The sequence below is a fragment of the Littorina saxatilis genome, linkage group LG6 (assembly GCF_037325665.1).
Source record: "Littorina saxatilis isolate snail1 linkage group LG6, US_GU_Lsax_2.0, whole genome shotgun sequence".
NCBI classification, from domain to species: Eukaryota; Metazoa; Mollusca; class Gastropoda; order Littorinimorpha; family Littorinidae; genus Littorina; species Littorina saxatilis.
The window spans coordinates 1,848,941-1,865,768 of record NC_090250.1 but is presented as its reverse complement, the minus strand read 5'-3'; the positions used below and the strand labels follow the sequence as shown (position 1 = coordinate 1,865,768).

Sequence of the window (16,828 nt, the reverse complement as noted above, 5' to 3'; positions counted from 1 at the left end):
TGATACTTTCACGCGTTTGTCTTACCGCAACTGCACGATTCATATTCACACGGTTGTTTACCTGCAGGTTCATGCATATCGCAGTTCTTTGTATTCGCGATTCATTGGTTGAAATTCTCCCCCGAAATCGGCGTATGCTGTCTGAATGGCGGGGTAAAAACGGCCATACACGTAAAAATCCACTCGTGCAAAAACATGAGTGAACGTGGGAGTTTCAGCCCATAAATGAAGACGAAGAAGTTGCGTAAAATGACCATGGGTTAAAGGCACAGTAAGCCTCCCGTAAACCATCACAGATACTGTCAGGATTTTACACACAGTACAAACACCCTTTCATTTAAAGGCACAGTAAGCCTCCCGTAAACCATCACAGATACGGTCAGGATTTTACACACAGTACCAACACCCTTTCATTTAAACACTCACCGCTTGAGAACATCCTAGGTGCCCTCCGTAAAGAGCGAACAATTTTCAAAGAATTTATTTTTGCGTGGTTTATCTTACCCCTGAGCCATCGTGAACCCGTGTGATCCTGTTTCCCTTTTTCACAATGTAGTCGTCAGTTTGTAATTCGCTGTGAGCTTATCTGCAACAGCACGTTATTATGTACCTCTGAATATGCACGAAACAAACGGCTGTGATCTCACAAGAACTCTAGTGATGGCTTTTGACTGTTCAGAGGAACTGGCGATAGGCATAAACCGTCGTCTGCTACGAGAACCACGACCTTGCGTGACCCTGCTTCCGGGCTTTTCTTTTTTCAAACTTTCAAACCTTCGAATCGTACTGATCTTGTCTTGATGAAAAAAGAATTCTTTTATGATTTAAGAATGTTTGTGTAACAAGCTGTCAATTTATTATTTAGATTTTAAAAGTTAGGTCTAGCGCCAAAACGCACCACGATCCGATTGTGTGTGGAGACAATCCGCAAAATTAATTCTTTGAAAATTGCTCGCTCTTTACGTAGGGCACTTAGGATGTTCCCGTTCGGTGAGCGTTCAAATGGAAGGGTGTTTGTACTGTGTGTAAAAGCCTGACAGTATCTGTGATGGTTTACGGGAGGCTTACTGTGCCTTTAAGGACAATACATTCACATGTTTGTTTCCATGCACGTTCATGCATACACGTTGCAGTTCTTTGTATTCGCTATTCGTTGCGTAAAATGACGGTGTTTTTAATTATTCGCGATTCGTTGGGTAAAATGACTTTGTTTTTTTTACTGATTCATTTGGTAAAATGACAGTGTTTTTACCGATTCGCGATTCGTAGGGTGAAATAAACGTGTTTTTAAGGACAAGGGGAAGAAAAATCTTCCGCCCTTCCCAGCCCCAGCTGATTTAGTACGGAGCAAAACCTGTGTAGGGTGTAGAACTTGCCCAGCCTGCGCACACCCGCCCGCTGCCATCTGTTGCGGGAATGTTGTCATGTGGAGTATACCGCTAGCTGGTTGGGGCCCTCTAACTTCTTTGTGCTGCCAAAACATATGTTGAGGAAAGCGAGGTGTCGCCGTTTTAAACGTCGGTGCGTACGTGAATTTTCTCCGCGGTAGAGGCTTAATTACAGTAGAAGAATTGAAGAAAAAAAACCTTTGTTTTTGAAAACGAGGTGTAGTTTTAAAACGTCGGTGCGTTTGTGGGTTTTCTCTGCGAGAGGTGGTAACAGTAGCAGATTTAAAGAAAAGCGTTTGTGGGTTTTCTCTGCGAGAGGTGGTAACAGTAGCAGATTTAAAGAAAAGCGTTTGTGGGTTTTCTCTGCGAGAGGTGGTAACAGTAGCAGATTTAAAGACAAGCGTTTAAATGACAAGGAATTATGCTCTGTTTTATGTTTCTTTGTTCTTTGCGAAAAGTCCGTATCATCGTCTGTTTGGTTATGAACCTCAGTTTAGGTTGTGCATTCAGGGTATGAAGTGTCGGCGCTGTTATTAGTTTCAGTTCTTGGTTTCAGTGATTTCCTGAAATATATATGGTAAGCCGGACAGGGGTCTTTCGGTAAAGCCCGAGACTGTATAGTACACCTTCCTCTACCGTCTATGTCGCGCAAAAAACAATCCTGCGAAAGTACGACCGGTCTGCTCTCAGCCTCTGTCGGAATGACGGTACAATCTGTTGACACCCGATCTCCTATTTTGAGACAAGAGTATTTCGATCCGTCTGTGTTGACCTTTCCAAATCCGCTCGGTTTGACAATGAAAATGGCCCCGTAATCAGTCTGCTATACGCCAGGGACTTCACGTCTGAACCTACAGGACGCCAAAAGTTTGAAAAAATTAAGTTTGAAAAAGTTAGCTTAACACGGCGACAGAGTGAAAACGAACATGAATTTTCCCCCACCAGAGACCGATGAGTCAGACAAGCGCAAGCGGTGAATTATGTGCAGAGGTGAATTATGTGCAAGTTATTGCCCCGTCACTCTTCTCAGCGGCACAGTCCGGGTTGTGTTTCCGATGTGAATGTTGTCCTTTAAACCTTCCCCCGAGTGCAGGCAAGGTTGCATATTACATGTCGCGGTAACCACGGCATGCTGCACGTCTTATTTCGTGTCGTGTCATCACGTCGGGCCACTGCTGTGTTGTACAATATCAGCTAGCGTGAGTCAAAATGGATGTGTGCAAGAGAGATGCATAATGGACAGCTAAAAAATGAGATTCTGCCCACTTCCATGCAATGGGAGCTGGGGGGCCTTTTGAACGTTGTCAGAACTGCGGTAGCTGTTAAAACAATGGGCCTTATTACTGTCATTCAATAAAAATAAATAAAAAGTGCTCGTCAGTCAAAGTCCGTGTGAGTAAAATCGGTATCAAAGGAGCTTGCAGTTGACAATGACCATGCTGCAATGTATTTCGCAAACACATCTCACTCAGTTACCATACCATGCATTGTTAAAAATTATTTTCAGATGCATGACCTGATTATCTCAGGATCTGGGATTTTATTAAACAAAATAATGTTTTAAACGTACTAAAATTCTGTACTTCTTTATATTTGATCTGACTTTTAATTTTGCAGATGCATGAACTGCCAGTGAGGAGGGACCTTCTTAGCACACAGGCGACCAACCTCCACCCAATGCCTCCCGTTGAACTCGACAGCCCAGGAAGTTCCACCACTCAACGAGAGAATGCGCCTAACAGACACGCTTGACCCTGGAGAGTCAGCCGTTAGCGACAGGCCCTACTGTCCGTGTCTTCAGACCAAGCACCAGCCAGCCAGAGAAACTACACTTTCTGCACAGTCTCAACAATTCCCACCAGAGAACCTACACTTTTTGCACAGTCTCAACAACTAATTGTGCATACCAGGTTTTTCCTGTGTGTCTTCACAAACAGAATCTGCTCTGTTCAACCTGACCTGAAATGACACGAGAGTGTTCTACGTGATAAGGTTGTGAACGTGATGAGCTAGCTTTTCAGTGTCGTGGCTGAGGTGGATTAATCATTTTCGACTACACTGGATTAAGATTCTTTCAGTGTTGGATTAAACATCTATCGCTCCACTGGATTACGATTCTTGTTTCCACCTGTGGTTGTGAGACTGACTTAACCGTGCAGCTTGTTGCGCACAAGTTCAACGTGACCTGACAAAGTGCAATTGCTCAATTACAACCTGTACTACGTACACGGTTGTGCCAAAGAAAAAGTCTGTCCCATGTTGTTGAGACAAGTGTGATACCATCAACCAAGAAGAAATAAACCTGCCTAATCATTCAGTATTACAAATCATCGTGATCAACAACTTCTGCATACAGAAACAGAATTTGTGATACGAGAGATATTTCAACCTTAACAAATAAACCAAAGAAGAAGTATTCAGTGCACAGTTCTAGACATCACAGACTCTGCAAAACGACTAACTTCCTACTCTTTTTTCTTGGATTTTACTCATTCTAAAGGGGTCTGGATACCAATACCTCTTGGAGCATACTCATCCTATAAGAATCTGGATACTGGATACCTGCAACATAAGTTGATTTCCAATCTCAACACCAACAACAATGTCTGCAACAAGGATGCCAGCGCTTCCTGGTTGCCTGCTGGTGGTGCTAATGTTGATGAGCCCGGCGGTGCTAGGGGAGACGGAAGTGTGCCAGCACTTGTATGAGGAGTACATCACGGCCAACTGCAGCGGCCGCGGCCTGGAGAGAGTACCCTATGGCCTCCACCAAAACATCGACATTATGGACCTCAGCAACAACAGGTAAGGCAGTGTTTGCACTACAGTGGAATTCCCTCCCAATTGATGATGATCAGTGTTGTTTAACGCCCTGACAGTAAAACCACAAGGGGCATGTGCCCGGGTCACCATCCTATTATATACTTCCTATCTTTTAGGACTTCCTCTCTGTTAAGACCTTGCTTTTTCACATTTTCTGTTCATAACATCTGTAGAGATTTTAAACCTGCATTTTAGGACCCCATGCTCTTAACTCATTGTCTCCCAGGTACGGATATATCCGAACCCACTCATATGGCTCTATCTGACCTGGTACGGATATATCCAGACACACAGCCACTTCAGTCGCATACTGTAACGTCGATCTAACACCTGCATTCCATCGTGTTGATACACAGTATCTACACAGTTACTACAATTCTGAGTGGCCTGCTGCAGCACAGCTGGTCTCGGCTAAAAAAAAAAAAAACTTGGTCAATATAGGTGGGGTAGAAAGTGTTAAAGACCTGACTATCTCAGATTGTTGGAGGTCTCAATAGCGGATTTCCAGCGCTGAAAGTCCACGAAATGGGGCACTGGCCTTTGACAAGTACTTCTCATAATTCTCTAGCCAGAGAGCAAATGTTTGTACTTTTACTCGCCAAACCAACCATTTGTTTCAGCAACTTGACTCGCATTTGGCGAGTAGATTTACATTTCTACTCGCGATTTACATGTTTCTACTCGCCACAGCGAGTAAAATACTCACCACTTTCAGGCCTGCACTGTATTCTTTTCTTTTCTTTTAAACTAATTTATACGGGTAAAAACGTATCAAGCCAATGGTTTTGATTGCAATTTATCACCTGGGGGGAGAGGCTTAGGAGATGCTTTGTTTCCAAACAAGACTTTGCTTTCAACCTGGAGTCCAACTCGGACCATTCAACTTAAAAGAAAATATTGCTGTGCCTGTTCCTTCATTGGAAAAGCGAAAAATTAGCTTTACTTGTTAGACAAGAAAGCAACAAAGTAATGACTGATTACACATCTGAAGAGGTTCTTTTAAACTTCATTTATGTGGTACATCAGCATTGGCGTTAACCGGTATTTTACCGGTTGAAACGAGAAATTACCGGAACAAAATTGGCTGCCGTTTTGACCTACCGGTTGGTTTTTTAGAACTACCGGGGTTTTTTTGCCGGTAGAACAATAAAACCAGTACTCTGAGTTGGACTCTAACTGGTTCCAATGACCAGCCTACCGTTTTTTTCTGGACTGTTTACATCATAAAAGTTTGCGTACCGGTTTGAAAAAATACTAGCGCCATCACCGGTACATGTATGTATAACTGGGGTACCAGTATCTTGGGTGAACTGTTGTTTTTTGTGTATGCCTGAATCAACAGCTACAAGCTTTGTTGCAGCAGTATGCTATCCCCAGGGATGGCAGCCCCAAGGACAGTATAACTTAGTATTCCACGTACACAAACACATAAAACCTCAAATCATCTCTCACATTTCCTGAGCAATGAGATCCCGTCAGAGCGAGGGTGCAAGATTATGTTGCACAGCCCTTTAGCTTTCCTCTCCACATCGCAATCAGTAAATACAGTGAGACTTAACTTCCCTAGGTAATTACAACCACACTTCACTTACCCAGGTAACATTGTCATAATGTCGGAATTACCTACAACTCTGACCTCTGTTGGACTTTACTTCCCCAAGTAATAACAACTACACTTCATTTGCCCAGGTAACTATCATAGCCTAATGTCCCAATTACCTACAACGTCTTGCTATTAACAGATTCACAACCCTGACAGCCGAGTCCTTCAAAAAGTACAGCATTCTGCGCGTGGTGAAGCTTCGCAACAACACCATCAGGACCATCCATCCCCAAGCCCTGGCCAGCCTTGACCAGCTGCACACGCTGGACCTGGCCAACAACCAGCTGATGTCAGTGCCCACCGATGTGCTGACCCTTCTGCCCGGCCTGCTGACCCTCAACCTGGCCAGCAACAACCTGATGCTCATCTCAGATGAGGCTTTCATGGGCCTGGTCAACCTCAAGTACCTGGACATCAGTGGGAACAGGATCGGTGAGCTGGAGTCCCGTGCTCTGGTGGGGCTGTCCCAACTACAGGTAGGGTGGATGACTTAGTCCTCAGCACTTTATATTTTCTTGTTTGGCTTGTGCATTTTGCTTTATCAGTGAATTATTATTCTGGTTTAAAAATCATTGCTTGTGTCAATTCCGTGTGTAGGATCTTTTCGTAAATCCTTTTTAACACTATCTAACTGATCTATGTTCCCATTTGTGATTTTTATAACGCTTCAGCGGATAATTTTAATTAAATGATCATAGAGAGGGCTCAATTTTCTCCACAACTGTCTTTACCTGGTTGAAAAATATGCATTTTAACGATATTTGTAGCGGGTTAAAGTGACACGGTTGCCCGTGAATCACGACTCCTCATTACACAAATAATGAGGTAAACCAAGACAACAATTTAAAACTATGCACTAATTGTACAGCCAGTGAAATATCGTCCACGAATCTGTTTGAGACGTACCTTATTTGGCTCATATTTTACAGCAGTTTAAAATTGCAAAATAAAGCACTTGTAATCTGTTTTTCTTTTTGATGTACCTTATTACTAGTAGGTTGATATTTTACAGCTCTTTGAAAATGCACACAAAAAACCACTTGCAACCGTGGAGTTTCTTTTGGCTCCTGCTGTACAATGTCCATTCTGTGTGACCACAATGTCCATTCTGTGTGACCAGGTGTTGAGGCTGGAGAACAACAACCTGCAGTCGCTGCACCGCGCGACCTTCGAGAACTTGTCGCGGGACCTGCTGGAGGTGCACCTGCACAACAACCGCTGGGTGTGCGACTGCAAGCTGCGCTGGCTGCGGCAGTGGATGGCCAACGACACCGACTCCATCTGGCAGCACGCCGGTCGCCCCATCCTGTGCAATGGCCCGCCCCTCACCAAGCACAAGGAGGTGAGAGTTTTTCAAGGATAAGGATTAGGATAAGGCCACACACAAAATATGTCTGTTTACGGTAACCCGACCGACCCTAGTTTTTAGGCCCGACCCTAATCTTTTTTTTGATCGTCTGAAAAAAAAAAGTTTAAAACAACAGCTTGCCTAATAATATTTATTGAACACTTTAAAACAAACTAAAACAGTTACAGCTATAAATTCCTGAACAATAATCTTAGTTATGTTAGGCAAAAACAGGGATCGATGAGAAGAAATGAACTGTGAAACATCATAGAGAGGGGAGAAAAAAAAAAGAAAAAAAATGAAGAAATAAAAAATGAAAAAAATAAAAATACGAATACGAATACTTTATTATCTCATACAGAGAAATTTCAGTGTGGTGCACATTAAAAGACAAAACAAATAATAAGACAACAGATAAAAATACCATACGAAGCATACTACACTCTCGCACGCATATATATATATATGTACACTAACAGGAATAGTAACATGTCCCTACCGACCCTATTTTTTCACCCTATGTTACCGTAAACAGACCTATTTTTTTTTTTGGCCTAAGATTTATTTAGTCCTGTGAGGTTACCCTCATGGAAATTCGGGCTGCTTTCTCCCAGGGGAAAGCAAGCTGCTATACAGGACACGGTGCTACCCACTATAGTATTGTTATCCAGTATTTTAGTGTGTGTGCGTGTCCATGGTGGTGTATGTCTATGTCCGTGGTGTGTGTCCATGGTGTATGTGTCTATGTCCGTGGTGTGTGACCATGGTGTATGTCTATGTCCGTGGTGTGTGACCATGGTGTATGTCTATGTCCGTGGTGTGTGACCATGGTGTATGTCTATGTCCGTGGTGTGTGTCCATGGTGTATGTGTCTATGTCCAAGGTGTATGTCTATGTCCGTGGTGTGTGACCATGGTGTATGTGTCTATGTCCGTGGTGTGTGTCCAAGGTGTATGTCTATGTCCGTGGTGTGTGTCCATGGTGTATGTGTCTATGTCCGTGGTGTGTGTCCATGGTGTATGTCCATGGTGTATGTCCATGGTGTATGTGTCCATGTCCGTGGTGTGTGTCTGTGTCTGTGTGCACGCTGTCGCTATTTTTCATCCCTGTGAGAAGGTGCGATTAATTAAAAAGTATTCATTATCATTATGATTATTATTATCATCAGGTGTCCACCATCCCTCTGGATGAGCTGGCCTGCAAGGTGGAGATGAGGACCAGCGGGTCCACGCAGTCCGTCAAGGAGGGAGCGGAGGCCGTCATCGAGTGCATCTACTTCTCCATCCCCTACGCCAGCCCCATCTGGCACCGGGCCGACGTTCCCATTGACTTTGACGCCGAGCCCGGCAAGTACACCATGACGGTGGAGGGCTCCTCCCTCGTCACCACCCAGCTTCACGTCAAGGACTTCCAGTACAAAGACATCACAAAGTACGAGTGCCTGGCGCAGAACGTGCGAGGGTCCGACTCCACCATCTTCAAGGTGACGCTCGAAGGCGTCCTCTTTGATACGGTAACCCAAGCTACCCAAGTTGGAACGGCATATTCAGGGAGTGTGGATACGAAGAGTATCGTGGTGGCTGTGGCGGTGGTGTGTGGGATCGTTGTGGTTGTGGGTATGGCCTTGGTCATCTACTGCTGTGTGGGATACCTGCGGCGCAAGGAGCAGGAGAAGCGGGACGCCGTGGTGGAGAACGTCAAGAAGCATTTCTTGGACAACACGGAAGTCACGCCCAGCAAGGAAGTCAAGGAGTTCGACAAGTCCAAGCTCAGTCAGTTTAACGACATCGACTCAGCGTCGGACTCGAACAGGACTAGTGATACAAACACCTCACATCCAAAGCACTCGGTGGAAGGGCCGTACCCAGGCAAAGAACCGCTGTACACGTTTCAACAGCCCGGTTCACCCTTCGCTAACGGCAACACCTACGTTTCGTTCGGCAGCGAGACGGACCCGGAACTGGTCCCTATGTACCCACAAGCCAACAGTACGAGCAGGTACGAAGGCTCTCACACCGAGTCCACCACGCCTCTCCTGGACAGGTACACACCGTCAGTGTTCGACTCCGACGACCCTTTAGACGATTCCCTGCCCTACCCCTACCCCTACCCACTGTATGAGGCTGCCACCTTGTACCATCCCCGGCGGAACCACTTTCCTGAGCTGATGAACGGTTCCTGCCCTCCCCTCACCCCCGGCAGTACACGCTCCAATACCCGCTCGACCACTTTCATCCCGGCCAACAGTGGCCGCCACCCAGACTATCAAGACTACCGAGAACTGAGGTACCCCTATAACAGCACCCCACAGCAGCGCATGTTGAGTAGCAAGAAAAGTATGTCAGTGGGGAACCTAGGACACGTCCCTGCCCCCCGAAAACCCCCCAGGATTTTTCATTCCCGGGAGTACGTTGAAATGAGTCCGCACGACACAAGCGGCAGTGCCAGCGAATACATGACAGTGCCGCAGCAGAACTATTATGGGATTAAGCCAGGCACGCCGGTGTGACATTGACAGTGAAACTGTTTACACTAACAACCTACCTGTGAATACTTACACGAGTTCAGTTTTCAGTATTCGGACTAAAAGAGTGCATTATATTTGAGTGGTATCTCAAAGTCAAACAGTGACATGGCATCAGGTTTAAACACCAACAGCAATATATGTGAGTGAGAGACATAAGGGATGGTTAAACCTCTCTATTTCTGTGATCAAAACAGACACAAGATGTACAATGTAACAACAAGATGTACAATGTAACGGGGAAGGAAAAGTATACCAGTCTCCCTGCAGCTGTCAAAAGGATTTAAACATATATATATATTGTAACTCAAACTGGAATGACGCACATAGACTGTTAACATAGACATTTACAGAATGGGACTTCAGCTTTGATCGAATCTGACTTTTATCACTTGAGAATGCAGTGTATTATCATTTACACTGCTGGTAAAAACAGATCTCAAAGGAGCAAGTCAAAGTAACTCTGCAGTGGTCTGAGTTGATGAGATACTGTGCAACTTCTGAGCTTTTGACTTCTGAGCTTTTGACTGACAACATGAGCTTCAACTTACACAACTGTTGTGTACACTAATCTGCTTCAAAAGAATTAACTCAAACTCGGTCCAGAAAACACAAAAAAGCTTGGTAACGCTAAGGTTTGCCATCGTTGCAGAAGTTTCAGTAGATGCTTTACTTTTTTTTTTAAATAAGGGAGACTTATTTATAAATGCTTTGAATTTCATTTCCAAAAATGGATGCCTGCTTAAAAAGTAAAAGGTAGGGGGAAAAAAAAAGGTCTTAATTTTTTTAAGTTTCGGCAGGAATTACTTGCCCAAAAATTGTTTCTTTAACTTATTGTTCACCTTGCTAGTTGACTAACAGCAAAATCAACATTCTTTCTGAAGAGATAAGTTGTTTAAGTATTTTCCTGCTGTGCCATTGTGTGATATGTGTACATTTTCTTGTATTATATTTATGACTGTTCCTTGAAAGCATGTGGCATAATGTTCTCAGTAATCATGTCACTCATGGACATTATGTTACAATGCATTGTCAAACACATCAACTTCACCTGCATCTTGCAACATTGTTATATCACTTTAATAAAAGATAGTAAGCAGTGTCATGTGGCAGCAAGTAGACTTAACTATCTTAACTAAAAATAACCATTCGTATTCCAAACGAGTAATTCTTTTCACAACAATGCAAGTACCAAGCCTGACTGTCGGTCATAAAATCTCGTCCCACTTTCAGACAAACTGGTCAAATCCACTTCCTACATGATCTTGAAACTTACTACATTATACTGATAAGAATAACTTCATGATATTGATAAGAATATGGGGTTGAACCTGTCAGACAAAATATCAACGACTAGCTGACATTATTTCTGGTATTTCCAGAAGTTTACAGGTAAATCACCAGAAATTCAGACGAAATATCAACCACTAGGTATGATCCGTTGCTGATATCATTTCTGGTATTTTCAGAAGTTTACCGATAAATCACCAGAAATGTCCAGTCACCCTGATAACAATCAACCATAAAAGGTTGAACTAGTCTTGTTAGGCAAAAAAAAAAAATAGGTGTGGTTACGGTAACATAGCCAAAAAAAATAGGGTAGGTAGGTAGGCAATCACTTTTTTTTTTTTTTTAACTTTTTTTTCTAATGTGTACACGACAGGGAAATAAGTGTGCGACACGGGCGCTTTCGCATTCATTGCGTTTTTTGCACTCGTTTTTTTTTTTTTTTTTTTTTTTTTTTTGACAAATGTAATAAAAAGTTATAGGATCGGCCCCTAAAATTAGGGTAGGTCGGGTTACCGTAACCACACCTATTTTTTTTTAGGCCTAAATCACCAGAAATGTCCAGTCACCCTGATAACAATCAACCATAAAAGGTTGAACTAGTCTTGTTACCCCTGAACAAAATTGCAGGAAGAGATTTCAACCAAGCCACACACACACACACAAAACTTTAAAATGTTTGAAACAAATATTTAAAGCACCCACACAGTAATTGTACCTTAAGCCTTATTAAGTTAATGGGGAAAACATACCAGGACATAGAACTTATAATACATGTGTACGGACGAATAATGTTGAACTTGCTGATGCCATGCTATGGTTGTGCTATCACCATTGTTGCTACAAATCTGAAATTTATAAATATATATGTATCATTGTATGTGCTCATTTTACCAATTGTTTTAATTATACAGGTTTGCCTTCATCAGGAAATATGTGAAAACGTGAAGAAAATCTATGTGAACATTGTTGAATGCAGCTAACCTACTTATATGTCATTTCATTGATATGCTCTGTGAATGCCTGTGTAGGTAACTGTGTGTGTGTGTGACAGAGAGAGAGTGAGTACTGTACTAAGGAAATGTGAATAATATTAAACTGTGCAAATAAACTACTTGTATAAGCATTGAATTTGAAACAAACACAAGTATACATGTTCAAATTATGCAGCAGGAATTTAGCACTAATTATTATACGTATCATGTACTACGATGATCAGCTACTATTTAGATTCCAAAGTTAAAAGGACATTCATGCTGTTGACAGATCACTGAAGAATAATTTAAAGCTACATGTGCCATGCAGGGGTAGTAAAAGTGCAGAATGTTGTTGGGTACATGCAGTACAGCACCTGTACCAACCAATTCCAACATGTGTCATCTCTTTGGATCATAACTACTGACTTGACTGTAATGCACAATTTGATAAAATGAATAAGTTCTACTGGACCGAAAAGTTGGACCCCAGCAAATATTTCTTTCTGCAGTTGATTATGTGTAGCAAAACTCCATGGGTATTGTGCAAAATAGTGACAGACTAAAATCAGCACAATGCATGAAATGGATCAAGAACAACAAAAACCAACAAACATCACCAACAGGCATGTTCTGTTTTATCAAACTATTTTTGTTCCAATAATAACAAATCTGCCATAAATACATTAAAAGTGAACGACAAAAGATCATCAATCACCTCATGTATACATATTATTTGTTTGTTCGTTCATGGGCTGAAACTCCCACGGCTTTTACGTGTATGACCGTTTTTACCCTGCCATTTAGGCAGCCATACGCCGCTTTCGGAGGAAGCATGCTGGGTATTTTCGTGTTTCTATAACCCACCGAACTCTGACATGGATTACAGGATCTTTTTCGTGCGCACTTGGTCTTGTGCTTGCGTGTACACAAGGGGGTGTTCGGACACCGAGGAGAGTCTGCACACAAAGTTGACTCTGAGAAATAAATCTCTCGCCGAACGTGGGGACGAACTCACGCTGACAGAGGCCAACTGGATACAAATCCAGCGCGCTACCGACTGAGCTACATCCCCGCCCCAATACATATTATGTGTTTCTGTTACGGTTAGCAACCAAACATACAAGTTTAAATATTTTAGATTTACTTCAAATGTGACCAATCTGCAATTCAACATTAATCCTCACGTACACATATTCGTAATGGTAGCTCCTCAGTACTTTTTACACCAGCAGCAGTAACGGTGTAACATCTGAGAAGTACATTCCTTTTTGACTGTAACACATCTGAGCCTACTCCGCAGGTAAAAAACCCACTTGTTCACCATATAATTATCACATGACCAAGTTCTCAAAAAGCGTCATTCTAGCCATACCCATAATCATGATTGAAATCATAGGTAAGCTATTTTCTGCGGAAGTTTCGACATCTTAGACCAAGCTGCAAAATAGAACTGATCTCAAAATGTTGTGTTTGTGTACAAGTATAATAGTAATCACAAGAGAGAGAAAGTGTGTTACTAGACCTGTGTGTGTGTGTGTGTGTGTGTGTGTGTGTGTGTGTGTGTGTGTGTGTGTGTGTGTGTGTGTGTGTGTGTGTGTGTGTGTGTGTGTGTGTGTGTGTGTGTGTGTGTGTGTGTGTGTGTGTGTGTGTGTGTTGCACAGAGAGAGAGAGAGAGAAAGAGAGAAATGCCCAATACATACATGTATACACATGTGCATCTCAGAACAGGGCTCGCACACCGCAATTTGCTCTTTCACATGAAATTTATGACATCAAATGGCCTAACAAGAAAGTTCAAAACATTATTTCTGATCACAGGAGAGAACTTGAGACCCAAGAAGAAGAAAAAAGAACTTTCTTCACTATTTATTGACAGAAATTTATCCTCTAGCTGAAACCTTCAAGTACCTCTCTGTTAAATTTCACGGATAACTACCTTCAAAACATGTCCAGCTGTCTTTCAAATCATTTATGTCTAAAGATTTTCAACCATTTATTTGTATTTTTATACTACCAGCTTTAACTGTATCTCATGGTGGAGGGGAGGGGGGGGGGGGATTGATATTGACAAACACATTCACACTGAAAACTTTCACTCCTGATTTTTGAGTCACTTGAGAAAAAGTGACTCTATGTAATCGGTCAGTGTTAGTCTGTCCGGCCGGCCGTCCGGCCGGCCGTCCGGCCGGCCGTCCGTAGACACCACCTTAACGTTGGACTTTTCTCGGAAACTATCAAAGCGATCGGGCTCATATTTTGTTTAGTCGTGACCTCCAATGACCTCTACACTTTAACGATGGTTTCGTTGACCTTTGACCTTTTTCAAGGTCACAGGTCAGCGTCAAAGGAAAAATTAGACATTTTATATCTTTGACAAAGTTCATCGGATGTGATTGAAACTTTGTAGGATTATTCTTTACATCAAAGTATTTACATCTGTAGCCTTTTACGAATGTTATCAGAAAAACAAGGGAGATAACTAGCCTTTTCTGTTCGGCAACACACAACTTAACGTTGGGCTTTTCTCGGAAACTATAAAAGTGACCGGGCTCAAATTTTATGTGAACGTGACTCATTGTGTTGTGAATAGCAATTTCTTCCTGTCCATCTGATGCCTCATATAATATTCAGAACTGCGAAAGTGACTCGATCGAGCGTTTGCTCTTCTTGTTCTTTCTTTTACTGGTAATTTTATTTAGACCAAAGAAATGTTTTGGGCTTTTTTCATGTTGGTATGTTAATGAGCGTTTTACAAAGTGTTTTCTGACTGAGTGAATGTGTTTGCAAAACTATTTTAAGTTTTCACAATGCTCCGCTGGTGTATTGCATGGTTAATATTCATCAGTTCGTGATGTCATTGATACTTTTTAGCACATTTTCAGGGGCATTTGTTTAGCACATTTAAAATCATCAATTCATTTCATTATACAGTTCCTTCGAAAAAGGAACAGCATGTTCTGATATTGGTTAAGTTCACTTTTCATTTTTCATCTTTTGTTCTGTTTTGCTGCTTTGAGATCTTGTTAAAAATAACAAGACATGATAAACAAGATTGATAATAAAAACACAAAGAAAGTCTGGGCTTGATGAGTTCTTGTGGTGATAGTTGCTCAGATTGAATCTATGTGTGTGTGTGAGCTTGTGTCTTTCTGTCTGTCTCTTGCTTGTGTGTGTGTTAGTGTGTGTCTTGTGTCTTTCTGTCTGTCTCTTAATAATAATAATAATAATAATAATGATTATTTATACGCGCACACCTTCCCAAAGGGAAGCTCTTGGCGTTTACAAAGGCGCTTCATGCATACACTCGTACATAACAATCTCACAACCTTACATTCCACACAATCAACCGTACAAAAAAAATAATAATAATAATAAAACAAGTACAAAATAAAGGATAATAAAGCAAATATCTAACTGTACATTATTAACAAGAAGAGCAAACGCTCGATCGAGTCACTTTCGCAGTTCTGAATATTATATGAGGCATCAGATGGACAGGAAGAAATTGCTATTCACAACACAATGAGTCACGTTCACATAAAATTTGAGCCCGGTCACTTTTATAGTTTCCGAGAAAAGCCCAACGTTAAGTTGTGTGTTGCCGAACAGAAAAGGCTAGTTATCTCCCTTGTTTTTCTGATAACGTTCGTAAAAGGCTACAGATGTAAATACTTTGATGTAAAGAATAATCCTACAAAGTTTCAATCACATCCGATGAACTTTGTCAAAGATATAAAATGTCTAATTTTTCCTTTGACGCTGACCTGTGACCTTGAAAAAGGTCAAAGGTCAACGAAACCATCGTTAAAGTGTAGAGGTCATTGGAGGTCACGACTAAACAAAATATGAGCCCGATCGCTTTGATAGTTTCCGAGAAAAGTCCAACGTTAAGGTGGTGTCTACGGACGGCCGGCCGGCCGGCCGGACGGCCGGCCGGACGGTTGGCCGGACAGACTAACACTGACCGATTACATAGAGTCACTTTTTCTCAAGTGACTCAAAAACTCTAAAAGAATATTATACATCGGTGCCAAACATTTTGTACAAGGTGAAGTAACTGCTTCTCACTGATCAGCAGAAAAAGGCGGATCGGAAAAGGTGGGTTGCTTGTGTGTGTGTTAGTGTGTGTCTTGTGTCTTTCTGTCTGTCTCTTGCTTGTATGCATGTGTGTGTGTGTGTGTGTGTGTGTTTGCGTGTGTGTGTTTGTGTGTGTGTCTTGTGTCTTACTGACTGTCTCATTCTTGTATGCATGTGTGTGTGTGTGTGTGTGTGTGTGTGTGTTTGTGTGTGTGTGTTTGTGTTTGTTTCTTGTGTCTTACTGTCTGTCTCATTCTTGTATGCATGTGTGTGTGTGTGTGTGTGTTTGCGTGTTTGTGTGTGTGTCTTGTGTCTTACTGACTGTCTCATTCTTGTATGCATGTGTGTGTGTGTGTGTGTGTTTGCGTGTGTGTGTTTGTGTGTGTGTCTTGTGTCTTACTGACTGTCTCATTCTTGTTTGCGTGTGTGTGTTTGTGTGTGTCTTGTGTCTTACTGACTGTCTCATTCTTGCATGCATGCGTGAGTGTGTTTGTGCCTGTGTGTGTAATAAGAGCTCCGAGTCTACAAGGCATATGCTTCACTGTGTTTCACCAGCATACTGAAGTCTTAATCGTCATAAACAGATGACAAACAGCCAGACAGGCAAGTAGTAAGTATCCAGAGTACCCACAGCCCACGCAACACATTTGCAACTTTGTGACAGAAGAAGAAACACTCTTTGGTATAAGAGATACTTGTAACAACTTCTTCGGAAAAAAAACCATCATATATTCTTCACCTAAAGTAACAAATTGAAGACTATTCGTTTAACTGCCTCACATGTACTTTTTTAACTGACAA

General features: G+C 42.2%; 2 protein-coding genes across 5 annotated transcripts in view; one reads left to right on the top strand and one right to left on the bottom strand.

Annotated features, from left to right (window-relative positions):
* The window catches only part of LOC138968277 (leucine-rich repeat-containing protein 24-like), a 34,526-nt gene extending 19,500 nt beyond the window's left edge, over positions 1–15,026 (top strand). Inside the window, exons 2-6 of one of the 2 annotated variants that reach the window (XR_011456120.1) lie at positions 3,006–4,193; positions 5,954–6,290; positions 6,935–7,156; positions 8,331–11,215; positions 11,567–15,026. Coding sequence is in view for 1 of the 2 variants with exons in the window: in XM_070340834.1 (XP_070196935.1) it covers positions 3,991–4,193; positions 5,954–6,290; positions 6,935–7,156; positions 8,331–9,671 (2,103 nt within the window). In the remaining variant the exon portion in view is untranslated. Of the gene's footprint in view, positions 1–3,005; positions 4,194–5,953; positions 6,291–6,934; positions 7,157–8,330 lie in introns of both variants that reach the window. The other variant, XM_070340834.1, reaches the window with a different exon arrangement.
* Positions 1–16,828, bottom strand: part of LOC138968299 (protein YIPF5-like) — a 167,599-nt gene that overhangs the window by 133,324 nt on the left and 17,447 nt on the right. The gene's annotated exons all lie outside the window — the stretch shown is intronic.